Source organism: Siniperca chuatsi, linkage group LG9 (genome assembly GCF_020085105.1).
Source record: "Siniperca chuatsi isolate FFG_IHB_CAS linkage group LG9, ASM2008510v1, whole genome shotgun sequence".
Lineage (NCBI taxonomy): Eukaryota > Metazoa > Chordata > Actinopteri > Centrarchiformes > Sinipercidae > Siniperca > Siniperca chuatsi.
The window spans coordinates 4,305,642-4,333,602 of record NC_058050.1 but is presented as its reverse complement, the minus strand read 5'-3'; the positions used below and the strand labels follow the sequence as shown (position 1 = coordinate 4,333,602).

General features: G+C 41.2%; 1 protein-coding gene across 10 annotated transcripts in view; it reads left to right on the top strand.

Annotated features, from left to right (window-relative positions):
- The first annotated feature begins 539 nt into the window (after positions 1-539).
- Positions 540-27,961, top strand: part of cspg5a (chondroitin sulfate proteoglycan 5a) — a 59,854-nt gene continuing 32,432 nt past the window's right edge. For 3 of the 10 annotated variants that reach the window (XM_044209560.1, XM_044209556.1, XM_044209566.1), the window contains exons 1-2: positions 542-1,131; positions 23,444-24,446. In XM_044209560.1, the coding sequence (XP_044065495.1) occupies positions 1,035-1,131; positions 23,444-24,446 (1,100 nt within the window). In that variant the 5' untranslated portion in view covers positions 542-1,034. Of the gene's footprint in view, positions 1,132-23,443; positions 24,447-27,961 lie in introns of all 10 variants that reach the window. The other 7 variants (XM_044209557.1, XM_044209562.1, XM_044209565.1 and 4 more) reach the window with 5 other exon arrangements.

Genomic DNA, 27,961 nt, shown 5'->3' with positions numbered 1-27,961 from the left:
GAGAGGAGGAGGAGGGAAGTGTCTCGGGAAGGGGATGGAGGGAATAGTTAGAGGAGGAACAGTTTTAGGGAAAGGAAGGATGGGATAACATAGTTGGAATGGTGCAGGAGTGAGAACAAAACATTGTAAAAAGACATAAGATGTTAAAAATGTCTTGGAAGATGAAGAAGTGAAGAGGAACATGTCTTTGGAAAAGAGGGAGGGGAAGTCTGAGGAGATGAAACAGGAGTGAGAGTGTTGGAGGATGAAAAAGTCGGGAATTTTAAGGAAAGGAAAGGATGAAGGAGGGATGGAAACATCTTAGAAACGGTGCAGGAGAGCGGACAAACCGTGTTGTGGAAGAAAAAAAGGACAAAAACAATCTTGGAAAGTGAGGAGAACGAGGAGAGGAGTACAAATAGTCTGAGGAAGAGAAACGTGGACGCTTTGAAGGACGAAAAATTAGGAAAAAGTTTTAGGAACACGAAGGATGTAGCGAGGAGGAGGTGGAAAGCGTCTTGGAAAAGGGGGGGAGGAGGGATGAAGAGGAGGGGGTAGGGGGCATCAACAACCCTTTTTTCCCCTCCCCAGATGATGAGAAGGCTGCCGAGCGCGCTGCACTCCGCCGTGCGTTTGTTTCCCTCTCAGCTACAAAGTGCCCAAAGCACCGATCCGTTCCGAGCCGAACCAAGCCAAGCCGAGCCACGGCGTGCGTCTGCGCCCCCCGCCTCCTCCACCACCACCACTACCACCACCACCCACCCTCGCCTCGCCGCCTCCGACCGCCGTTTCTTTGGCAATGGAGCCGTAACCAACCTCAGTGTGCTTAACTGAGCCGAGCGTGTGAACTAGCAGCGGATACGAGGAGACAGCTGAGACCAAGCGGCTATGGAGGAGAAGCGCAGGGAGGCTGGAGTCTAGACTGCACGCAAATCAACAGACCCACTTGTCCGGATTACTTTTTGCAACATTTGAACTCTATTATTACTATTAGAACAGGGATTTCCTTTTTTTTTTCTCGTGTGATCATCTTAGGGTATCATTGCACGGCGAGGATGCAGGGGAAGGAGGCGAGCTTTTGCACGGGATGCTGGAGACTAACGCTGCTGTCGTGCGTCCTGGCTCTGCACTTGATCCCGCTGTCTGTCCATGGTAAGGAACTGCCCTCCACTGTGCACTTTAATCATGCAAAAACGTCCACATGTATTGCTTAATTTTCTTGCTGCTGCAGCACTCCTCTCTGTGGATTCAGGGTACCTACACACACTCCCACAGGGCAGCCAGAAAGGAGGTCAGTGAGGCTCGGATTGTAGGTTAGGAAGCACTTCACGCTCAACTGGCATTGATCGACTATTGGTTAGTGAAATTTGGTGACATTATTCTGAACACTATATTGGTCTTGGCAGTTTCCAGTCACTGCAAACTGAAAATAAATTGGATTTTGGATCATCTGTCCTCAAAAAATGTGTTCTATAGAGCAAATGTCGCCTTAATATCATACTGTAGGAATAGCATAAGCATTTTCAAATTCGATAGGAATTTTATATCGTTGCCTAGGGACAACCATGTCATGATTAAGTCATTATTGAACAATATGCCCCTGTAGGAATATTTTAGAGAATTCACAGGAAACAAAAATGGCATAAACCGAAATTAGGTCACAATAAAGACAAGTAGACGATCTAAGTCTTTATGAATATTATAGAGACACGAGAGGATGTAGAAATGAGGTCAGTATAAACCAACTGGACACCGTAGACACACTGCAAGACAGCATATTAGGACATTAATTGAAATATTGTAAGATCCCACATTGTAAGGACTAATATTTAAAGAATATCACTGAGATATCTTAAGATATGAAATGCAGTAAGGTCACTATCAGCTCAGTGCTGAGTACTGTAGACACTGTAAGTCATTATACAGCATGGGGGGGTTAAAAATACCACTGAACTCCCTCCAGACACTAAAGATATACCGATAGGACATTACAGTGGCATTTTAGGAGGCAATCACAGCAAAATCGGGTCACTAAATCATCACTCGTAGTATAGCAGACGACTATAAACCACTGTAGGAATATTATGGTAGAAACTACAGAGATGTGTGACAGTGACAGCGTCCAGCCGATGCAGTAAACCGGATCCCTGGAGGCGCACTGGCACTACAGCGACACAAAGGCGAGGATTAGGGCCGGGGGACCTGATGAATAATTCATGAAGGGATCTGGACGGACATTCTGATACACAGAGAGGGTAGAAGAAGAAGAAGAAAAACACCCGAGTAAACAAAAAAAGACACGGCGGCCTTCTTTCTCTGTGTCTCTTTGTCTGAGATTCATTGCGCACGGCGGGCTACATTACTGTCAGATTAATAATGCAGGAGCGTGCACGAGATGAAATCAGTCTGGCGTTATAATCCAATATAATCTGGTTGGCTCTTGTCATCGCACTGGCTGGAATTCATGGAGTGTGATGGCAAGGTGAAGTCCAAACAAAATCATGTTGTGTTTTATTTGGAGAACAAAAATCCACCTGGAAGCTTTCTAAAGGGGAAAAACTCAGTGGAACATCCAAGAGCCATGTTCCCTGACAGCTGCATATCTGAGCCAAATATATAATGATTTAGCACACTGACCAAATTATGTCCTTTCAGTCACCAGCCTTTGATTCAGTTTTCCCCTCAAATGGAATGGATATGAAGGCCTTTTCTTTTTTCTTTAAAGGCGCAAGTGCATTTGTTCCCCAGTTACACCCATAAAGATGTGAGAGCATCTAACCAGTGTTTAAATGCTTGCCCAGGCAGTGTAATGCACATGAATATAAGAACATTGTGTAGATTACTTGGCCTTATCTCCCTTAAAGGAAGAGTTTTACATTTTGAGAAATACGCTTACTTCGCTTTCTTGCCAAGAGTTGGATCAGAAGATTGATACCACTTTCATGTCTGTAAGTTAAATATGAAGCTACAGCCAATAGGCAGTTAGCTTAGCTTAGCATACAGACTGGAAGCAGGGGGAAACGGCTACCATGCATCGTTAAAAGGTAAAAACCTACCACCACCTTTAAATTTGACTAATTGACATTACATCTTGTTTGTTTAATCTGTTCAAAAATCGAAGTGTTAAAATGTCAGTTTGCGGAGAGCAGTGACTTTCTAGATTCTCTGCTGGTTGCCTAGCAACCTCATCATGACGACAAGCATATTTCCCAAAATGTCAAACTATTCTGTTAAAGATACAATATAAATGCTGCATCAAAACTATAAACCTAAACAGGAATTTCAAAAGTGATACTACCAAAGATGAAAAGATGTTTGGGCATGTTGGTTGACCCTGACTAGAGGTGTCAGGGTTTAAACTCTGCGTAGTCTCTTCTAATGAAGTGCCCTTCAGCAAAGCACCTCACTCCCTGCTGCTCTCGAGCCGATACACCAGCTGACACCTCAGCAAGAGGGAAGGTGATGAAAGGAAATGTTCCTTCCTGCACTGCAAGAAATCCCCATCTTATCCAATAATGTTTGACTGCTGGACCTCTGAAAACATCTTCCACTAAAAAACAAAGTAGAGCTGAGGCTGATGGGAATGTCATTTGATTTGCAGGTATTTGGTCATAAACCAAACCAATGTGACCTGATGATGGCGCTAGAGGAAAAGTTAAGGGATCACCAAAGTTATTATAATTTATCCTGTGGGGAACATGAATGTCTGAACCCAGTTTAAAGGCAATCCATCCAATAGTTGTCAAGATATTTCAGTCAAAGGGGTGGACCATGTTTGGGGATCAATATAGGATATTAAAATAATAAAATATCATATGATCATCTTAAGCTCACCTTTGAGCACTAATAATCACTTTATAACTCCCCTTCAGGAATATTTTTGTCACTTTTCATCAATGCCGCAGCAGGGAGTTTGTGTCAGGTGGATATTTAACAAAAAGAGGTTGGCAGATCCGGTGCAGACGCCTTAAAACAACCTTGGGCTAACCCTCCTCCTCCTCCGTCCCCCTCGCACACCATCACCACACACACACCCACCCACACACACACACACATACACACACACACACACACACACTTCTTCTCGCTTCACCGGTGAAGTGTGGATGCGGCAGCTTGCCCCACATCTGTGAATGATGCTCAGACGACCAAGGCCAACTGCCCTGAACTGACAACAGCCAACCAGAATACCATCAGTCATTTCCTGTCGGCTTTTCCTCCGGTGGCCATTTGCAATCCTCCTCCTTCTTCTGTGTGTTTAATACAGATGATATGTTGCCGTCCCTCCCATCCACCCCTCCCCCATGCACGGTTAAGATGTTAGATAGGTGATTGACAGAGTAATGGTTTCTCATTTCTGCACTGAAACTCGTGGCTGTAGAGCTTCTTCTATGCTCTTCTCTCCTTTCATCCTCCTCCTCCTCCTCCTCCTCCTCCTCCTCCTCTCTGTCTCTTTTTTGCTCTCTGGCCTGCTGACACATATCTGCTAGCTGGCAGATTTTCTTTGATGTGCAGTGGGTTAATCTTCAAGCCAAATCCTCCATCCATGACTCTACTAACCCAGTCCAGTCTTCTTTTTATCGCAGTATAGGGAATGAAAAAACACACACACACACACACACACACACACACACACACACACAAGAACAATCTTAAAATGTCTACAGCTCTGGTTATCAGTGAACAATGGCTTTGTACTCTCTCCTCTGCATCTTCTCTGTCGCCATGGAAACCACACACATCCGTTGACACTGGCTAGCAGAACAGCGCGTTCATATCGGCGCCATAATGTGTTCGCGCTTTGAATTTCATTAAGGCTCAAAATGTTGGTTGGATTTTGGCACATGCTGAAATTTCTTGCCAAGTCTGGTGGCTCTACAACTACTGACCATGCGTGTGTGTGTGTGTGTCCAAAGCCACTGACAATGGGTGTTGTCCATCATTACCAGCTCTCATTTGTAGATGATATCATCATTTGTACTGGTGTATTCATTGTTTCTGGATAATGATTTCATGCGCTGCGCACTGTGTTTGATTTTCAGCAGATGTAAACGTTTTACTGTTGACTGTGCAAACATCAGTGTTTTTTTACTTTCATTTTAGTGCCAGAGGGAAGATGTAGCATTTCAAGGGAAAATCTGTCTTCAAAGTTGTGTGTCACCTCACAGATCATCTGCAGTTTGCCTTGAAATTATTTTGGGAAATGTTCAGATTCAGCGTCTGTAATTTGGATTACATAGAATCTAGCTGGAAACATTCTACGGAAAGCAGAGAGTGACATTACTTTAGACACAGCATCACAGTTTGTGTATGTTAGCTGTTGGATGCTTTTGACTTCCCTGAGACTGAGTAATGGACTTCCAGAGCAGCCAGGACTGATGGCTGATAATTCATCAAAGTACTGCAGCTGAACACATGTCAAACTGCTGAAGCCATAAAGGGCTCAGTTAGGAGAGTAATTAGCATTAACATGCTACCATGTTAGTAGACTGGCAGCAAAAGGAAAGACTGCAGTGAAGTCAGTTTTGAGTCACTAGTTTCAGTCTGACAGCAGTTACTCTGTGATTTTTCATTGAGTACATACGTGCCCATGAGACACGAGATCATATAATCTGTCTTTTTCACATTTTGACTTGTCATTGCAGGAAAAGCACAGGTGTTACTAATAACATTAACAAAGACTCAATTTTTCTGTCCCAGTAAGCCATGACAGTGAACCAGCATGCACAATACCAGGATCCTGGAACTGAAGCAGCTAAATGGAATTCAGCCATCATTGATTTTATTAATTCCACCTGTGCTTTTCCTTCTGTGAGATGTCAAAATGTCTCCAGTGAAAAAGGTTTATTATGGTGTTATCTATGGTGCTAACCAGTGACCACTGCACTTGGGATTTTTCAACATTTACAATCTGTTATAAGAAATGTTATAAAAAAATGTATTTTGTTACTTTTAGGTTTTTGTCATAGTTTCATAATGGATGATTCTCCACCTCGTGATTTACGTTCAGTGCCACTGAGGGAAGTACTGGGAAGGAAGGAGGTCGGGGTGGTGGAGATGTGTGTAGCACATCTGAATTTCATGCAGGATACCCAAGTTTGCTTCCCACCACAGACCTGCAGTTAATGTTCAGTTTTATTAACCGTAACCGTGATCTTTCCCCAACTTTAAGCAGTATTGGCTTTACTTTACTTTATCTTCATCAGGAAAATCCACTCAGTATCAGTGCTGCTTTCCAGGGAATCCTGGGTACATACATACATTAAAAACAAACAAAACAATTAAAAATACATAACCCCATCTTAATGAGTTTTTTTCCCTCAAATAAATAAGCATGATCTTTCCCTAAAATTAAATATACCGTAGCTGTCATGCGCTGATATTGTATGAAGCAAGAATTATAAAAGCACTGGTGCTGGACATAAAAAAACCATTGTCACTGAATGTAATTCGGGGTTTTGTAAAAATTTACATTCTTTTCTGGCAATAAGTTTGGAAAGAAGACATACAGGTAAAAAAACAAAACAAAAAAACAATCCACAATCTAAGTATGTTTAATATTAATGAGACTTGCAAAAAACACTGGAGTGGGGAACACAAACAAATCCAGCAAAGATACTTAAATTAAGAGGAACAAATTTTGATGGTTTCTATGGTTTGTTACAAAATAACTGATATGTTTTGAAAGTAACTTTCCCCCATTTGAGACTCAAAAATAACAAAGTAGGAGACATTACTGTATATAAGGAACCTAAATAAAGAAACAAGCAGAAATACTATACACTATACATTTGCCTTTGAGGCTTTTTAGTGACATCCAAAACAACTCATGTGACACTGGAATGAACATATTACCAGTGTTTCCATTCATAATGCAGATTATCTTTCTGACTGTAAAAACTATGATTTTTTAAATGATCTTGTATGATCAGAAAATTACATTGAGCTAGTCATTGATGGTTAAAATGATTATTAGATTATTCAATTAGTCAATTTACAGAAAATTAATTAAAGATAGTTTTCATAATTAATTCATTTAACTAATTAATCACGTACTATTATCAAACATTTACTTACATTTACAGCTTTTCATTATTTTTTTTACATTTGATAGATTTAACAACTGATTAAAAAACAATCGATAATGAAGCCCTAATCATCGCACTAGGTGTTTTGGATTCAGTCACCAAAGCTGAATTATTACCTGAAAGATGGAGAGTCTTTTCTCCCTCGGGAACAAGGAGGGACAAAAACTTTTCTCGCAGCACTAAATTGAGATCGGTGGTGGCGATTATGTGCCTCATCCCAGATAAATCTGTTTGTTGGGAAACTAAGTGATCCTAATCTCATTTGTAATATCCTCCCACCTGGATCTGCCTGCAGGGCCAACATTAGCATACTTAGGTGGCCACAGGCTTGACCCGACCAGCTGCTGGCTTCTCTCTGTGTGACTGTGTGTTTGTGTGTGCAGACGTACTGTACTGAACATGGACGTGTGTGTGTGTGTGTGTGTGTGTGTGTGTGTGTGCATTTTAGCCTCCTCTGAGGTGCAAATGTCCTCATACAAGAAAGCAACAACATTTTTTGAAACGGGCATAAAATCTGAAACACAGGTTATGTGTTGCAGGTGAAAATTATGTTTGTTTTTCATAATTTCGAGTGAGCACGATTTTGTTGTGTTCGTTAAACAGTTACATTTATGCAAACAAAACAGTTTAAGCTATAGGCAACTAAAACTGTGGTACTGTTTTGATCAGAAGCTTTATTCACAGTAGATATTAGTGTAACGGCATCATTATCACATAAAATTACATAAAAGCAAATGTTGTTAATGTCAGACTCCAGCCAGTCAGACAACAGTGACAGAAAACCTGCAATGATGTGATTTTCTGCCTATTTAGTCTTTAACTCTTAACTTAAATGTTTTCATGTTCCACCAGTTAATCACTTTCTTCCTCCTTCAAACAGCTGTTAGCCCTAAAACATTTAATTATCCTGGTTTTCAGTGGGAGATTTTAGTGTCTCATTATGGTCTAATCTAGTGTGGCTAACACACTGATTGTATAGTACTGTAAGCTTTGTGTGATCAATAATAATGAAGAGCCTGTGCCCTTGATTAATTGATTGTTTGATTTGATTTGATAATTTAAAAAATCTTCACGGCAGCAGTTACAGTCATTGAGGATAGAAACACGATGAAGCCTTGTGACACATTTCCATTGTGGTCCTCCAAGATCCAACAAACAACAAAAACCTACAAAGGCAGTGTGACAAAGCTTACTAATCTCTTTTAGTGGTTTAAAACATGGGATACAAATGACTGAGAAGCCATCTTTTCAAGGCCAGTTGAATTTACTCTCATGGGAAGATAATTCCAATGTGCTGCAGCAGAAGAAATTTAAATAATATGTTTTCACACAACATGCCTCTTGTAAAATTTCTACAAGTTTCTCTACTTTGCCTGTTGGATAGCTGCAGGTTGAAACTAACAAATTATGATGACTTCATATTTTTTTATTTTTTCACTGACTACTCAGCCCAGTATCCCTAGGAACTATATTCATATTGGGTAATTCTGCAGCTCACAATTTACATCCAATGCCAACGTTTAGTGCTAATGCAGGGTGCCCTTTATGTGGTGGTGTCAAAATGTTTTAGTTGTCTAAGCCCTAATCATACTATAACCTTGGTTTATTTGCCATGACTACAATCTTTCCCTAACCATAACCATACCGTAGTTTTCATGCACAGTTATTGCAGAATCGTCCAATATCAACATTCTTGTCTTGCGATGGGTAAGGGTTGGACTACTATGTAACTCAAGTTGAAGACAGACTTGGGCAATTGGCAGACAATGATCACAAACCTGAATAAGGTGTAAACATGCCACAGTATCCCTGTTTTTATTATTATTATCCCAGTACTCCCGCTAGCATATTCAGGTTTCTCAAAACAGGCACTAGGGCTTATCTAGGTCTCTAAAACCACAATATGATGTTCACATGGGCAAACATGACTGAGATACGCCTCTCATCTGACCCTGTTAACATTCAAATGTAAGATTCAGTCAAAACACACAGTACATGAGCAAATACTGCAGAATAAACAGAAACTACTACTACTGATGGTTACAGCTCACTGTACCCTGAAGTTGTTGTTAACCATAGTGCTGTTTCTGAGGCTTTTCAGCCCAGACATGAATAAAATCCTGCTAGTAAGTTTGCAAGTTTTAGCATAAAAATCATCTAAAAATCTTATAAGATTTCCACAATGGCACCACCTGAAATAGCACATTTTCTCGACCTTCTGAAACTCATTTAACACAGTGTCATCAAAGACTTAAGTGTGCCGGTATTTCTCCTCCATGTCGTCGTCCTTGTCAGCGTCCAGGTGTTTTTTTGCTGCAGCTCTCACTCACAGGTGTGGCAGTTGTTTGGGGTGTTATTGTCGCCGTCCTTGGCGGTGGTCGTCCAGAAGTTTTTTTTACTGCAGGTGGAGAAGGTCATCGAACGACCCGACAAAGTTTCATGAGCGGTCTGACAGTGACGGGCTGCTTCTGTCCTTCGTGCTCAAAGACGAAACAATTAGCGTACAGTACGTGTGCTTTTTTTTTGCAGTGCTGAGTTGGCGTTCTTCTCAAACTCTGGGCGCCCTTGAACAGTAATTTACATGTTTTTGTGTGTGTTCATATAGGTGGTATGTGTGTGTGTGTGGGAGAGATAAAGGGTGAAAAAAAGATGGAAGATGGAACAAGAGCACAATTTCTGTTTGTGCATAGACTTCAACCTGTCTCTGTGTGTATGTGTGCTTCAGTATGGTTCCTTCCTACTGTATATGTGCCATAAATGTGTGAGCGTGTGTTTGTTAGTGTGTTAAGTAGGTGCTAGACTGTCTGTGTATCGGCGTGTCCTTGGTGAAGCGAGTCATTGAGTTCATGCTCGTGCACAAGCTCCCCTCCCCTCTCCGTCTGGCTGTGCACGGTCCTCGTTCCTCCCCAGCACTCTTCTTCTGTCATATTAGCATTCAGTCCGCCCATCACACCCCTCTCTGAACACACAAACACACACACACACCTGTCATGGCAATAAACCAGGTTCAGCAGTGGATTTATTTGGTTTGTGCGATGCTGTTTTCTCTTGTATGATGAGTTTGTTTCACAGCTTATGTTCAGACTTAAACAATAGAGTAGAATAAAATAGAACCAAGACAATTTGAGCTAAAACGATTTCTCAATCAATCGATTACTGGATCGAGAGGAAATTTTAACCTTTTTTTTTTAGTAAATTGTCAAAAAATTCACTGGTTCTTTGTTAAATTGTGATGGGCATTTTTCAATATAGACTAACTGCTTAATCGAGAAAATAATCATTAGTTGCAGCCCTAAAGACAATAAAGACATAGACAAACAATAAACACAACACACATCATAAGTCAGCAGCAGTACAGCAATATATGAACAACATCTCCCAAAACCCACCCGCTTTACGCAGCAATGATTGTAAGCAGGGTTTGAATTTCTCTCTCAAGCTTTTTTTTTCTCAACTATTTCTGGCACTTTCTGTTTGAACAAGCAAGTGCTACTCTATGAATGTCTCCCAGGAAAGATTGTCCGACAGTGTGTGCTGTTGCCATCATATTTAAACAAATATTGTATCTCTCTACTCTCTATAACAGCTGCAGTTACAACCCTCCTTCAAATGTGGCCGTTCAGAACAGCTACAAACACTTTTGCCATCCAACGTGGCCAGACCCCCTTCATTGTATCTAGTTCTTTTACTTAAACCTAACCCAACGCTTATGAGTGTGAAAATGTGAAAATCTTCTATGCATGACCTCATACACATGCAGGGCATGCACACGTGTCCACACACGTACTGGTGTGGAATTGCACAGTATCACATTTTTCAACCTCATAAAGCCACAGTTCTTCAAAGATAAACACATTATTATTAGGTGTGTGTATCCCTGTGTACACGAGTGTGTGTTTAATGTGTGAGCATGCAGATCTTGTCGGGTTTGCAGCGCCACATCAAGTCTAGCGAGGCCCAAGACCGTTTCCATGGCAACACATCCTTCCTCCATCCCACCACCTGTGGAGTCAGAAATGAAAGGATTTATGTGATGAAAGGAGAAAAAAGAGACAGAAAGACAGAGAGGAGACAGAAATGCTTGGAGAAAGAGATAAAAAAGACAGAGAAAAAGGAAAAGAAAGGGGACATTCCAGAAATGAAAGGATTTATTTGATGAGGAGAGCGGAGAAGGGAGGGATGAAATGAACGAAATTTGTGAGATGAGAAGAGGGAGATGAAGAGGAGGTGAGGAGATGGCAAGACAGGGAGAACAAGAAAGGAGAAAAGATGAGTAAAAGAAGAACAGATTGAGGAAGAGTGAGAGTGGCTGGTGTAAAATCGATGCATATGTTTTCAATTAGAGCCTAATGCAGATGTGTGCATTTCCTCTTTATATCGATATTAATGAGCAGCGTTGAGTAAAGATAAGCCTCATGTCTTATTCATGAGTGAGTGAGTGTGGGAACGAGAAAAGAGAGGAGGAATGTGTGTGTGTTTGTGTGTGTGGTTCTCTTGAGGTTCAGGTATTTGAAGCTAAAATCAATGAGAATGAGTTAAAGAGGCTCTCCCTCTGCTTCATCTCTGCTCAGTACAGTCATTTTTATAAACATTAATTAAATCATCACAAGAAAGTCACTAATCCCAGTTGCCTAGTTTTTGTAATTTTTGGGCTGGATCAAGTGTTTCTATCAAGGTAACGTGAATGTATCAATTTGCAAATATTGGGATGAAGTTTTATTAAAGTGCATTCACACTGTGGACAAAGTAAATATTGACGATTCTTTATTTGTACAAGTTGGACCACTGAAGTGGTTTTTCAGTCAGTGATTAATTGCCACAAATCAGCCCAAAAATTTTTTTGTTTATTAATTTGCTCAAGTAAGAAAACACAAAAAATCGGACAGTATATAGACGTCTCACAGTATGCACTGACTGTGTGTCTGACAGTTCAGAACATACCATAAACTCTAGTTGTTTCTTTCATTTTCCTCTTATTTCCTCTTGTCTGTGTTCGTTAGTAATCTTTTCCCTGATGAAGATCCAATTGGGATTGGAACATTGTCTATTTTAATACATTTGTGGAGAACTTTGTTTGGAGTCAGTGTGCGTTACCCTTTTCATCTATGCACTTTTCCAATAGGCTGTACCTCCATGTGATGTGCATATAATTATGCACTTTCAATACATTCATTAAGTGGAGTCACAGGAGCTTTTGGATGAAGACTGGCGCCACTTTGCCCTTTTTTCTTGGCTAAATAAGTGACTGCAAGGAAAATTTTGCACCTTGCACTTTAATTACTTGCTAATTGTCAAATGTTACACCCTCAAAACTGGACGTGACGTCATTGGTTTGAACTGTTGCTTTTTAAATAGTGAATACTGAGCATTTGAATGCTCAGTATAGAAAATGTGAATTGTGCTTTATTTGTACTGACACTTAAACTGCAATACATATGCCATATTGTAATGGGATTTTACATATCATATAATCAGTGAAATAAAAAAATATTTATTGAGATTTCACCATCAACCCCTACAAGATACAACCTCCATATTGTTTCTACGGAAGCCTGTAAGCTTTTTCCATCTGCCATTTCAGTGTCCAACCTTTCCCCTTCTCCCTCCAGTCTGGGTCAGCAAACTGGCTGGCGGACCCTATCTGTCACAACCAATCAGGTTCCTCTTTACAGTCTGTCACAGCCAATCAAAGTACCCCGGGTCTGTGGGTGGTTTAATGGCTTCCCCTCTCCAAACTGATCTGGGTTAAACAAAAGGCGAAGCCTGAGGGTCGGCGGCTCGCCAGCACAGGCTAACAGCACTTGGCCTTAAGGCGCCATCACCCCCAAACAATCAGTCTCACATACACACACACACACACACACGGAGACAAGCCAAACTCTTCTCATTATGACCATCCACACCCTTCACCAGAGGAGCTGGAATCTACCCCAATTACCAGCGGGTCATTCTGGCAAAGAGACAACACACACACACACACACACACACACACACACACACACACAAACATAAACAGATTCACAGACATGCAGTGTGAGGAATCTCCTTATGTAATACTGTTTGATTATCTTATGTAAAGTGGGAGGGAAACAAACAAAGACTCTTTTATTCCATCAGTTTTGTCTCATTTGGGCCTCAGCTGGACCCAGACTGAGTCTGAAACCCTGAACTGACTCGTCCTGACTTGCCCCAACCCCGACCATGCCAGCTGACGTCTAGTCTGCCAGGTCGGTGGCTCTAATTGGGTAAAAGACGCTGGTCATTGTTGGTTGAGCTAGGGTTGCACTTACGAAGAACTAATTGCCGAATCGTGCCCCTAAAACAGTCTGTCCTTCCGACTTATTTAGTTTTTTATTGAGTCCTAGATTGTTATTTAGTTTGAAAAAGTCAAAGAAGCTACCACAAGGTTAAGATTAGTTTCTAATACATCGTGGTGTGTTGGTTGTAACCGGCAGAAATCTCTCTCTAAAACAAGCCTTTTATGAATTACAGAATGTGATGACTAAGTTTTATAACACATGGGACCTTGAATTTATTTAAAACCCCACTGGACAGTACAACAAAAACAAAAGAGCTTCAGTGAGATGGAAAACCTCAGTCTTTTTTGTTCATTACTTTAAATCGATCAAAATTCTAAAGCAAAAACTGATTTTCCAATCGTGTGCAATCTTTTACTAAAATTGTGCATCATAAAAAACCTGACTCAGTGGGTCCCTTATGGGCTCATTAATTGTCCTCATGTGTATTATTAGAACTTTATGGACTGTTTGGAAATCATGATATTGTCATAATGGTGATTCATTTCCTGTTGTGTTTATCGCACAGAACCAAGGGAGATAATTCGACATCAAAGTCATTTAGATGTCACACTTAGATTCAAATTTGTGCATTTATACTTTATTGGCATGACTTGTGGCAGCTTTAATAACTTTGTCAAAGCCAATCAAACAATAATTGACAGACACACATTACTTAATTGTGTATGGGTTGTATATTTTCTACAGTAACTGCAGTGCATCAGATCTACTGGAAAAAAAAAGCCGTTGTGTACCGGTGTGAATCAGAATTTACTTTGTCGAGCATCCACAGAGGAGCCATGCTGCTCCCAAACCAGCTGTCCGTCAAAAGGTTCCTCCTTGTTAATCCAATTAGGCTAATGAGGCGGTGAAAGGGAGACAACTCCACTTAATTGGAGATCAGTCCAGAGATGCACAGTGAGGATTCTGGCAGACTGACACCACTGTGGTCTCCTACAGCAGACTGCCTAAGTTCTCATAGTTTGTGTGTGAATGTGTGTAAAATGTTTGTTTGTTTTACAAGATAATGCCAGGACAGTTAAAGACTGACTACCTCTGTAGCTCATAATATGTAATTTGCAGATCTTACTTTTTATTTTCTCCTGATTAGTGATTGTGGAAATGAGGCCTCACTGTTGGTGTGAAGGGTTTAGTTACCTCTGAACAAGACTAAAGAGTCTACAGCTCTGTAAGGCTGTACTTAGGCATATTGGTCCATCGGACTAAATGCTAACATCGACATGCTAACAGGCTGATGTTTAGCAGGTATGAGTTCACCATCTTAGCTTAGCATGTTAGCATCCTAACATTTGTTAATTAGCACTAAACACAAAGTACAGATGATGCTGATGGGATTGTCATTAGTGTTGCAGGTATTTGGTCATAAACCGAAGTATTAGACAAATTAAAATTTGACCTGATGATGGCGCTAGATAAAAAGTGAGAGGATCATCAAAGATGTAACAATTCATCCTGAGGGGACTGTTAATGTCTGAACCAAATTTCATGGCAATCCACGCAATAGTTGTTGAGACATTTCATTGAAAACCACAAATGTTAACCTTAGCAATAGAGGAAAATTCAGGGGATCACGAAAGTCATAACAATTCATCCTTTGGCCACCATGAAATATCCATCAAATAATTGCTGTGATATTTCAATCTGGACAAAATTGGTGGAAAGATCAACCGACATTGCCATCCATAGAGCCATGCTGCTAGCGTGGCCAAAAATGGGTGTTCAACCCATGTTAGCTCATTTTTTATTCCATGTAATTGTGATGTTTTTTTAAGCAAGCCACAGGCACCGCAGCTTAATGATGAAGCCAGTGTGGAAGTGACTTCAGTTATAGCTGTATTATTCACAGATAGATTCTGACTTGAAAACACTCAGATTGTAGTAAAGGGATTGGAAGATGCCAAACTTATTTCCATAAGAAGTCAAACATGAGAGTTTCCTTTCTTGTAATGGGAGTTTTGCTGGTGAAAGACAGTGTAGCAGAATCGTGCTACCGTGAGTTCCCTTGGCTCTGAGACACACGTTGAGACCATGTTTTCAGGCAATATTCTTTATTTATTTCTTTTTCTCCACACACAACCTTCCCTTCCAGCATCAGCCGTTCCTCCGACCACCTCTGCTTCTTCCTTTGTGTCCAGAGAAGCCAGCCTCCCACCTCCACAGGCGGGTATTTCTGAAGGTTGCTTAATTGACAGGTGACTCACTCTCAGCTGTGTTGCGTTCCTGCTTACTTGTTCCACCCAGACTCCACCTCTGTTTATCCAAAACTGGCTTTTCAGGCTGCAAACAAATGCCAAAAATGAAGCAATGGTTGTGTTCAGTCTTCATAATGTCTTGTCAATAACCTGAGGGTGATGTCACAGATGTGATGTCCTGTATGGAAATAAGATGACAGGGTGCAGGGTGTACAGGATGTACAGGGTGTTTCTTAATACAAGGCCTATAGGCTTGGTCACACTTCCAGTACTCCACCTACAGTCCTTCTTGAAGCCCACAACTCTGAGGAATTCATGAATTCATGTACTCTGATAGAAGCCAGGACACTGTGATCACCGTCTGCCATGTGAGCAAGTGTGTCCTCAATTTGTAGCAGTCAGTTAAACAAAAATACAAATATGTTGTAATGATGATCAACACGCTGAAATAAAGTCTGACTTTGGTATTACAAATGAGACCTGCACGCAGACTATTAGAGACCCCGATACTGTATGCAGGGATATGAATAACCAGGTTTCTCATGTTCCTTGTGAATGCCATATCCTAAATATGATCGAAACCAGGTTACTAATATGCATTGTTTTTCCTACACCGATATTAAGGCGGTTTTAACTAACTTACTAAGATGTTCTAAAAAATAATCTAGAATCTGCAACCATCTGTGCATTTAGAGATGTTTCTGGTGGAGTGGCATGGCCACCTGCTGATCTTAATTACAAACCAGTTTGCCATCTCTTTTTCATGGATCTGACACCCTGCATCTCCGTTCTCCATATGCCTGCTCACCACAACTTTGCTCTGCGCTCCAAGAGTAGTTAATGTTATGATTATGATTTGGATTGTGATATTAAAGTTAAGATAATAAATAAACAATGATATTGTCGCAACAAGAACAGACACACAGGACTTTTAAAAGGGAGCCGTTGTTTGAATTTGACTTTTTTTTAATATGTCTAAATATTTTACATAAAATGTTCAGACGCTTTTATAAATGTTTATTCACATGAATTTAACTGTATTGCTTGCAGAAAGCTTAAAGGTTCGATTACTTCAAACGCTGAGCCATGCTCAAGATGATTATTCAAAATCTTTAATCCAAATTAAATTCTAACATCAATAATAATTTTAAAAATGCTAAACAGAGAATTAATTATTTAATAAAATTGAATAAATATTCTACTACTATTACTAATACTAAGAGTAAAAATATTTTAACAGTAGAAATGTGTTTATTCACCCATAAATAGTTCAGTCCAGCTTGGGACAGTTTTGCCGCCTCGGAGGGATGGTGAACCCGCACGTGTGCAAATAAATTAGTATTTATTTGTATCTGGCTAAAACTCATAATATCCCCATATACAAGATGTATACAAGTTTTTCTTTGACACTAAGACTAAGTCATCCATGCTGGCATTTCATTGGCGTGCTGTGCCATAACTCCCCCCACCCCCCCCTACTCCTGCCGCCCCCTGGCAATCAGATCGCCTATCTGCAGTCTCGAGTCACCACGACTGGACGATATGAAAATTGAAACGATTGCCCAACCCTAGCACAAGAGTCATGCAGTGGCCTTCAGCAAGTGTTGCCTCTTGCACCAGGAGCATCATACTGTAATATAACTCGGCTGAAGCGGCGTGAGATTTGAGAGCAGTGATTTTAGACAGAACACAGTAGATTGAAGATCTCTGTAGAGTGTTTTCCCCCTCGGCTACTGACAGACTGGCAGAGTCGGAGTAAAAGTCCAAGAGTCTTTCATAGACCATGAAAGCATCTCCCATCCTCTCTCCCTCTCTCTGTCACTCTCCCTCTGTCGTTTTCACCATCTCTCTCCATCCTTCACTTTGTCACATCCTCCCTCGGTTTTTCTCTCTGGCTTTTTCTCTTTCTTCTCTCTGTCATGATTTGTCACATCTCCCTGTCCCTCGTCACCATCTCTCCTCCCTGCCATTCTCTCTGGTTGTGTGGCAGCCATTGCTGTCTGTTTTCCAGCCTGTACAGTTTGTATTCTTCATGCCCGTTGCAGCAGCAGGAGGAGGAGGAGGAGTTAATTGTGTTGAAGGCTGACTGGTTTTCCCAGTAGATTCACCCAAACACTGCGCTGATCTGGAGAAACTGTCACTTAATGAGTGTATTGTCGTCAGATGTGTGTGTGTGTGTGTGTGTGATTGACAGAAAACACAAGCGAGAGATAAAGCAAACAAAGGGGAGTATGATTGTTTTTATGTGTGCTTAAGAGAGAGGCGCACATTTACGGTCTTGAATTCTAATTTCCTGGTGAGCATCAAGCATTTAGTGTGTAAAATGCTTTTGTGTAGTAACAGTAAAGCCTATTCTTTATGCGTGTGTGTGTGTGTGAGCGTGGTTTTGGCATATTACCTTGGGCTGCTCAGTTGATGTGTTAAACAGCAGTGGATTGTGGTACTGCTGGAAGGATTAGCCCCAGAACGACCCCGGCTTCAAAGACGCAGCTCACTGCTGCTGCACCACAAAACAAAACCTTCAATAAACTGAAGCCGTCCACCTGTCAAACGCCTCGTGGCCAAAGTGACAGCCTCACGCCTATTGATGACACCATAACATGCATGCATCCTTGGTTTATTTTGGCGAAGAATATCTATTGATCAGTGTTCATGCTCTTTCTCAGCACTGTCCTGTTTCACACATACATTGACACAATTCAACCATGTGATCCTCTTTACTGGCAAGAGAAGCAGCAACTGGTAGAAAAAAAGCCTTGCTCAAGGGTACTTTGATAGTAGATGAAGAGGGAATAACATGCAGACGTTCCCACCCCAGATTCAATCACCCTGCAGCAGCAGCGGAAGAAATATTTTAGTATATACAATGTGTTGTATATAAAGGTAGAACTAATTTCTTTAAAATGGAAAATAGAAGCTGAGCTAATATCTCCTGTAATGGTCTATAGTGTATGTTTTAGTGCTTCTACTGGTACTCAATCGGGAGTTTCTGGGATTTGCATGTCAGTTCATCGAATCAAGTGCCTGTTCACAATCACAGAAATCGAGAAAAAAGAGGGTTCACCTGGTGCCCTAGGGGGTTAAGGTGCAGACCATGATTTGCAGCGTCTCAGGTTTGCATCTGACCGGGGAACTTCGTCATTCCCCCGTCTCTTGCTCTCCTCATCTCTCTACTTTCAATCTAATAAAGGCATAAATATCCATCCAAGAAGAAGCAAAGAGACCAATATGTTATCTCATATTACTCTCAATAGACCAGAATGCAGTTAAATCACATGATATATTGTTATAGAGTTACTCAACAAAACTCTTACTCTGTTGCTCTTCACCCATCCTTAATGTTCTGTCCAGCTAAATGTATAACCTACGGTACAACTCAAGAAATTCCTAGTGGATTAATTGACTCCCTGCTTTTCATTAACTCATTTATCTCTCAACTGAACTGAAATGAAACAGATTTTTTTTTAAATAATCTCAGCAGATGTATGCAATCATGCAGAAGGATCTCTCAAAACACCAACTTCAGAAAATTCTTGTGATGCCAGAAATGTGACGTGTCATTTTCCTGTAACAACTAATGAATTACAGCTCAGTCTTCGTATAAGAAAGTGTGTTTTTATTTTTGTATATATCGGCCCTTACAAATAAAGCTGACTTGAATGATTAAAGTTCAGGTATGTGATCTATCTTAAGACATTTGTGAAATGGAAATCACTAACTAGAGGTAGAAGAGATTGTGTTACTCAGCAAGCAGTTCTGGCTTCCTTTTTTAAGTGATGAAGTTATTACACTGTTGCTCCTTACTGAGGGTGTGAACCTTTTATGTCTGTTTGTTCCCAAATCAGACATCACGTCATGTAAGTCATAAAACTTTGGTGGAGGTCATGATAAATAATGAACACTGGCTGTGTAAATGGAGCTCACTGAGTGTTGAGGAGACATTTAGAGATGGACAGATTAAAATCCCAGAGGGTCACGGTCAGAGTTTATCTTCAGTCAGTAAAGATCCTCACATATGCCATTTAGTGGAGGCTGTTTACCAAAGCTCCTTATACGACCCCAAGTACACGCATTTATTCACTGTGGGGGATCAGGGTGGGAATTTACCCCCCAAACCCTAAGGCACGAATGTATGTTGTCCAAAATGTATAAATGTGAACCCTTTTCATGAGCGTAGATGACAGTGATGAGGCCACAGACTGAATATTAAAATATAACGCTGGTGTTAATTCAGCATTTCTTTAATTAAAGATAGGTTGATAAGATTTCTCCAAACTTTTTAGTCTTATTAAACACCAATTTTTATTAATAATTTTGTCATGTTACTGGAATGACTAGGACCTCAGTCCCCATAAAAGACAAAGGTTTTTTTTGGCTTAAAATGAACAAAAATGATTAGTTACTTAATTAGGACAGTTATTGTCCACTATGTGAGAAATTGTCTTTGGCTTCACTATCAGTTTTAAAGTATTCAACTAAGAGGAAGAAGCCCAATTATTGCCTTCAGCTGAATGGCTCCAGTTAAGGTATGCACTCTGTGGGCTGTCTAAATGCATCCTGGGAAATGCAGGAAAGAGTAGAGGCAGATGATGTTTTTAATTATTAACAACTCCCCAAGAAACTAAAACCAACATGGATCTGTCTTGCTAACAAGTACAGCGCTCAACAGTGAGGTTCCAGAAATGAAAGTCCCATTCATATTCTGAATAGAGGATTTTGATTATTATCCATAATGTCGTAACCATCTAAGGTAGACTTGCCACGAGCTATGAGATTGTGAAACAAAGGTATATGCTCCTGTAGAAGCCACAAGTGTGTATGAAATCAACTTTGTTTTAAGAAAAACACATTTTATTCATGATCTCATGGAGAAGTACTACACTACCCACAATCCTACAGTGTTACAGCGACGTCTCTGATTGGTGGAGTGAGCTGTTACCATGGAAGTGTTTACCCCACCCATGAACCCACAAACAGCTAGTGAGATTTTTCTTTAACTTTATTTACACACTAACAACTTACAACATGTTTAGCTAGTGAGTTATTGCTAACACTGAACTCTACGTTCGTTTATGTTTTGTTTACCACAGAGCAACAATGATTTCTCTTTCTGACATGCTGTGTATTCTTAGAGAATCACTACAACACTATAATAATGACAAAGGTTATATTCAAGAAGAAGCGCATTACTATCATTAGGTTGGAAGTTGTTGGAAAGGTATGATTTGCAATGGTTTTATGGGATGCATAGCTCCTTCACTCTTAAAATAATTATGTACACAGTCTTGTATCTTTGCCTTTTTTTCTGTTTTCCAATCTTTTTTTTGTGTGCTGTGAATCAAATGATTTATGGTCACGATTCATCTCGTAGTTGGTTGGCTTGGTTCCAGGGCTTAAAACTCTTTATATAAGGATTTTCTGAAACATCAGTGGAGTGAATTAATGGGAAATTCACTTCCAGAACCGGAGCCTTTAAAAAAGTGGTCGGTAACTGTTGAGCTCTATTGTATGTGTAGCCACAGTCTGATATGATTGTTGTCCAAAAAACACATGAAAAAGCCGAACCGTTGCATCGGGTAACATATTCCTTCTTTGCAATCAGATTATTATTATTATGCAGTCAGATATTGTGGTTTATTCCTCACAGCTCATCAAACTAACAAAGTAGCGTAAGCAGAAGCCTGATATGGAGCGACTTTCAGGTTGACAATGCAGTCATGGAGTTGTTTCAGGATAAAATGAACTCACTGTGGTGCAGACAGTGAAAGAACATGTCACCCAATGCAACAGAGCTCTTTAATGTGTTTATTATGTGGAATTCTGTTAGCATGATAATCAGGCTGAATCTTCACAGAAACTGCAGTAGTGGTTGGTAGGATAACGATAACATCAACTTACAACAGCCTCCATAGCTGACTCTGGCACAGGAAGATGACGTCCCCATTCTGAATCCTACCTGCAAAGCTCTGATAGGATCGGTTGTTTTCCAACCAGGAGAAACAGCTGTCGATAGGTGCGCTCCAAAACCCATAGTGACCGTGACCGTGGCCCAGGCCACTCGCCGTAGTTTGAGCGGAGTGGCCCGGGTTTCCTCTCCATTTGTATATGTCACACAAAATGGCACCTGCTGCTTGAATCCGTGTGGCAAGCAAACAAAATACCACATGTACAAGCAGCATCGTAAACAATACAGACTAATAAACACATATTTCACTTGGCTTATAGAGGCTGAATCTAAATGGAAAAGGTACAGTTGTGTGTCTGCCAACACTTAAAAGCTGTGAAAAGATTACCACAAAGTTTACCACATCACCACTACTACCTGCTGCTTGATCATCAGCACCCTTGCAGCTATGTAACAAGTGGCATGCCGGCATGACCAACTGTTTTAGGCTGTGGCTACAGAAACTTGTTAGCAGGATAGATACATTATTTAGTCTATAAAATAAAAAGATAAATCTCAACAAATCATGTTAGTTTAATTTTCTTTCAGTAGATAAAAAAACAATGCTTGTGTTATTGTAAGGTTTATTTCAACTCTACATCAGAAAAACTGTTGTCGTTTTCATTTGTCAGTCATGATGAACAGTTTCTGTGTCATCTTCACATATTCACAGCTTTCTTACAATTGTCGAGACGCTGTCTTGTCGAGACGCTGGATCTCCTCAAGATCATCACCTAACCCCTGCAGGGCACCCCCACAGTCTCCCAAATCCCTCTCCGACCCCATAATCCGTAATCCCAGCTCCTCGCCATTCAAGTACATTAGTGAATTATTCCTTTAATCCAATGGGGGAGCGACTGTAAAGCAGCTTTTTGCATGACTCAACGAGCCGCCCTCGGATGAAGTAATCGACCAGAGGATAAGTATACGGCCAGTCACGTCTTGTTTTAATTTGTCAAGCCTTTCAGAAAAGGGTGGTGCTGTTTTCACCTCTCTTGTCCTCATCCAGTTTATTTTCAGCCCCTCGATTGTTGAATTTTTCATAGTAATGGTTGCTGCATCTTCTGATGTCATGGTCATCTGTGTGGGATCTGCATTCTTCTCTACAGCTGGCTGCACAGAAGTACACTTTTCTACAGTTAAAGCTGTAGAACACAGTGTCAGACTATGAAAACCCCGGGTCCAGAACACACTGAAAGTAATTGCATTTTCAAATCCTCTATGGTGCCAGATTGAGGACAAACAGTCCATTCACCACAAATATAATGTCAACAGAGTAAAATGCCCAAACTCATGTTTTTCTCATGTTTTTTTCATTTTATAGATATTTTATACATTTTCAAGGGTATTTCTGAATTTCCTGAATAATTTCTCAATCTATTTTAATGATACAGAGAGAGTATTTGACAATATTGGTGCTTTAAATCAAACCAGCTGCTTTTCAACTATAGACATCTCCCTGACAAGCCCTGCACTCCAGTAACTGGCCCATTTGAGAGCTAGTTTTTCCTGAGCTGATCGATACAAACTGTGGTCTGTTTTTTGAGTGAAACCATTTTCACCTCATTAAATTTGCTGAAATTCCCTCGCCACTATGTTTCTCTGCTTCTTTTTCAATCTGAGAGGAAAAAATCTGTGTTTTTTGCCTTCATTCAGGTCATAGTGGGGCCACTATCTATGCACACATTTGTGCTCAGGGTCTCACAACACATATCATGGTCCAAGAGGCTTGGTGAAAGGTTTACAATCATAACACCTTCATGGTTTAAAAATGTATAATGCAGAGTAATGATTAAAGACACTGCTCTCCAGTAGTATAAATTAAAAAGCCATAGTTCTCCTGTGAAAGCCTTAAAACAAACTCACTTTTTCAGTTGTTATATTTTTACTAAGAAACCTTTTTTTGTGTGTGTGTGTTTGTAGGTAACGTTATCGGGACCAATGCCACAGAGCCGGACAGCATGGTCAATGTTACCTCCCTGCTTAATGAGGAAGAGGAGCCTGTCAAGGTCAACGAGATGAGCATCTCAGCCAGTCCCGACATGATCAGCACTGTGACCCCGAGGGTGGGCCGGATCCCCCATGCCGGCGAGGAGGAGGAGCAGAGCAGCGGCATGTTCGGTGAAGCGGTGGTTCCTACGGAGGAAGTGGGTGTTGCAGCCCCGCCCCAGCTTAGCCCTGATTCAGCTGAGACAGAGCACCTGCTGCCTAGCAACCCACGGGGTCCGGAAGTCATGGAGGGCGATGAGAAGGAGGAGAAGGAGGAGAAGGAGGAGGAGGAGGAGGAGCGTCTGCAACACACCGACCCGCCTTGGATCCACGCCAAGGACACAGCTGTGTTTGACCTGGATCACCTTTTCACCACTACTACTACTGCCCCACCCTCGGCCGCCACCAACCCCTCTAACCCTGACGTCCTCCATGTGGACTTCTTCGACCCTGCCTCTCGTGGGCGCAGCCTCGACCTGGACCCGCCCTCTCCTTCATCACTGGCCCATGAGCTGCAAGGTGGTGACCCGACCTCCTGGGCGATGCCGGACAACTACGACTACCTCACACCCTACGAGGCTGGCGTGTCCCCCACTGCTGATGAGTACACCTACAGCACCACAACCGACGCCTACGAGAGTGACGAAGACCTCCGGCTCCCCGCTGGGTCTCCAGCTCGCTCCAGGCCCCGGGTCCCCGGGTCCGGCTCCTTCATACCTGGAGCGGCACTTCCTGGCGCAGGAGCTCCGGTACCAAACGTCCCTGCGGTAGCTCCTCCAGCGGCCTCACCGGTGGACGGGTCAGACGGGATGGGTGGATGTCGTGTGGGCTACCAGATGGTGAACGGAAGTTGCCGCTCGCCCTGCGACATGCTGCCCAACTACTGTTTCAACGGGGGACAGTGTTACCTGCTGGAGGGCATGGGAGTCTTCTGCAGGTATGAAGCGACATAAACAAACACGTTCACCCAGTGACAAAAGCATGTACTGCACACTGCATTAACAAAACAAGCCACTACCACTCAGCAATATACAGGCCATAAGTAGTCCTCCAAGTTGCACTAATCTTTTTCATCCGCATCAAAACTTGCACCAATTCTTCTCAGATTCACAACTTAGTCAAACCTGAACTCATAGATGTCATACACATGCTGCTGCGATCAGTGCAACTTACTTTTTCCAGTGATTGCAGGACTTCTAATGTCTGTTAACACTAAACCTCCATAAATATGTTAAGATATCATATAGAAGGGACACTCCTTATAACTTCAGAGCTTGCCTCATAATCATCAAATTTAGACATTTTCTTCAGTATCAAAGGTAAACCGGTAACTTACTAACTCCATGGCAACATTGTACTTGTTGTACACCTGTTTGCATAACCCGAAGTATGATGGGAACTGTAGGACCAAAACTCAAGACCTATTCCTCCCACATGTAAATTGGATTTATTTTATGCTGTTAATACAACCGTCAACATGGTGTTTATATTGCTGGAACACTGACACTCTACTAACCTAACATATCCTGTAAATAACAATATCACTAAGACATGTAGTGGCTTTGCCTTGAGACTATAAATGACACACACACACAGTAAAAACAGTCTAGAGTTCAAAGGGTTAATCAAGAAAAAGCAAAAGAAGTACTAAAGAAATCTGACGTTCTTGTTGAAAAATGTGCATTTTACAAAATGGCAAAATGGCTGTGTTAGGCTTCATCAGGGTCATTCTTTTGCATGTATAATCAATAATAAATATATTCTTCAGCATCCACAGTGGGTTCTACAGAGCAATCATACACCAGTATGGAAGATAAAATGTTCTGTCACTCGATGTACAAGGCTCCATGAAACTCTAGATTTTGTGTTCTGCTCTGCTGGTCAGGAACATGTGGAAAAACTCAGTGCAGAATAGAAACCAGCGCATTATTGTCATTTTTAACAAGAGAGCGTTAGGAGGAAATGTCCCCTCTTTTGCCAGACTGTATGCTGAGATTCAGTTTTGTTTTGTGAGATTTGGTTTTCCTTTGTCATACAAACTGTACACAGGCACACACAAACACATATTATAGCATGAGCAAATACATGAACACATACAAAGAAAGTGAAATGCAAGGTTTTGTAAACACGGACAAAGACTCACTCATATACAAACACTAAATTGTATAGTTGATATTATTTTCATATTTTGCCCCCTCTGCTGCCCATTATTGATGTACACTCTCAAATGTGACCTGCTTTCCAGGCATTAACCACAAACTGCAGTAATGACTTTCCTCAATACTCGAGCCAATGGGGTTGCCGTGGTGACGAATCTAGGTGGAGGTTAAAAGTCAAACGGATTAAGAGAATCATTTATGAAAATATGGTGTAAGCCACAGAGTAGTTCCAGCTCAACTAGCCCTCTGCCAATGCATCTGAAAGTCAACCATCACAGGGCATCTGTGATGAGAACAGCTACACTTGAGTTTAAAAAAACACATCACATCAGCATGACGGGTTCAGGATAAGAGCTGCTGCAGATGGGGAAGGGTGATGTGTGCTTTATCAGATAGCTTTTCTGATTCCTAATACTGTATTATTGTGGAGCTGATGTCGTTCATAATATAAATTGAATGGAATATGAAGGGATCAATTCCAAACAATCTGCAGTAAGAATTACTTCCTGTCTGCCTTTAGATGAAAATTGATTCATCTGCTTTTCTTTCCCCTTGAAACATTTTCCCCTCCGTGATTCTCCGTGTCTGTTCCCTCTCGTGTGCTCTTAAAATCCACCCTAACACTGTTTAACACTGTTAATGTCCGGTCACACCAAAAAGTAGCACAGTGAAATCCATCCACGCTTCCTCAAAAAATGGTGGCATAGGGACTACTCGCAGGGCTAGGTGAACTACTGTGGCTGGCGATCTAACCGCTAACACGCTAGCAGGATGGGAATATACTAGCGCTAGTCAGTCACAATAGCTCTGCGACCTTTATTTTTTCTCATTACTGAGCTGTTTACTCCCCCCTTGCATTTCATACAATAGAGTTATTGAGGAAGTTAAAAAAAAAAAAGCTCTCAGAGCTAGCAAGCTGTCAGTTAGCAAGCTTAGTTTTGTTAAAAGACATATTTGTACCATCAACTTCTGTCTCATAACTGTCTGCAAACCATTCCTCTTTTGTTTTGTTATACTATATACAGAGGAGGTTAAATAAAAGTAGATGATGCAACACAGCTAATAAGCTACGACAGCGTCCTCCATTTTGGACTCTGCAGCTCTTTGTTCCTTCAAAGGTCAGTACTGTCTACTGCTATCGGTCGATGTATTCACGTGCCAAGTTCACCAAAGTTGAACCTGACACAAAAAATTTTTGGAGATTTATTTAATCCCTGTGACCGAATCCATAGATAGTGGTGATTCTATTGAAATCCATTGATTTTTCTGCAAAAGTTTGCCATTTTAAATGCTGGTTAAAGCCTTTACTAACTGCTATTAGTGATAGATCCACTATGCTGTGTGGAGTTTCTTACTCCTGCTGATAATTGGCTAAATGTCGAAGATGTATCACCTTGAGATACTTTCATTAGCATTACAATGAGGTGGAGATGGTAGTAAATGCCAAAAACATCAACTGTAAATATCAGGTTTAGGTGTCAGACCCTGAGAACAAAAAAAAATAAAAGCAAAAAAGACTTCTTTCTACAGCCGCCATTTTGTACTGATGGTCAACATCCGTACAGAAAGAAATCCATCATACCATGAAGATCAATTTATACACCCGCTCTAGGCTTGGCTGAGGGAAAATGCTTTCACAGCAATTTTATCTCAAAGAAAACACCTCGAATACAGTGCATATCACAGGCTGATGAGACCAAAAATGTCAGATCTGAGGCTGATTTATTTCATTTTTTTCATGTTTGTGCTATCATTTACATAAACACAGGCTTTGCATTTCAGAATGGGAGAGATTTTACATACATTTCCCCATAATCATGAAACAAATGAACCAACCAATCAGTGAGAAGAGACCTCCAATTAGTGAACAGCTGCACAGATTATCATGCAAATTTATGCACAGTGGCGACCAGCCTTCTGACCGGAGAAAATATCGGCGTGACTCACCCTGCCAACAGCTACACACATAAATATCAGACACATCTCAGTCTAAACTAAAACAAAACATTTGAAATGCTGAATGAGATGCTGAATGTCTCAGAAAACATCAAGACAGCCCAGATTTACTTGTTCTGAAAAAACATGTACAGCTGTTTATGTCCCCAGCCTTCCCACCCTTTATGACCCTATGACCTCCCTCACCTGACGGTTATATGGAGCAGACCACAGCATCTCCACCCTCTGCTCACTCTGCTCTCTACCGTGTGGGCCAATCCCATTCACCTGATGTAGTGACCATGGATCTGATCCTAGCCGACCTTTCACCACCCCCCTCCCCCATGTTAAAAGTCGC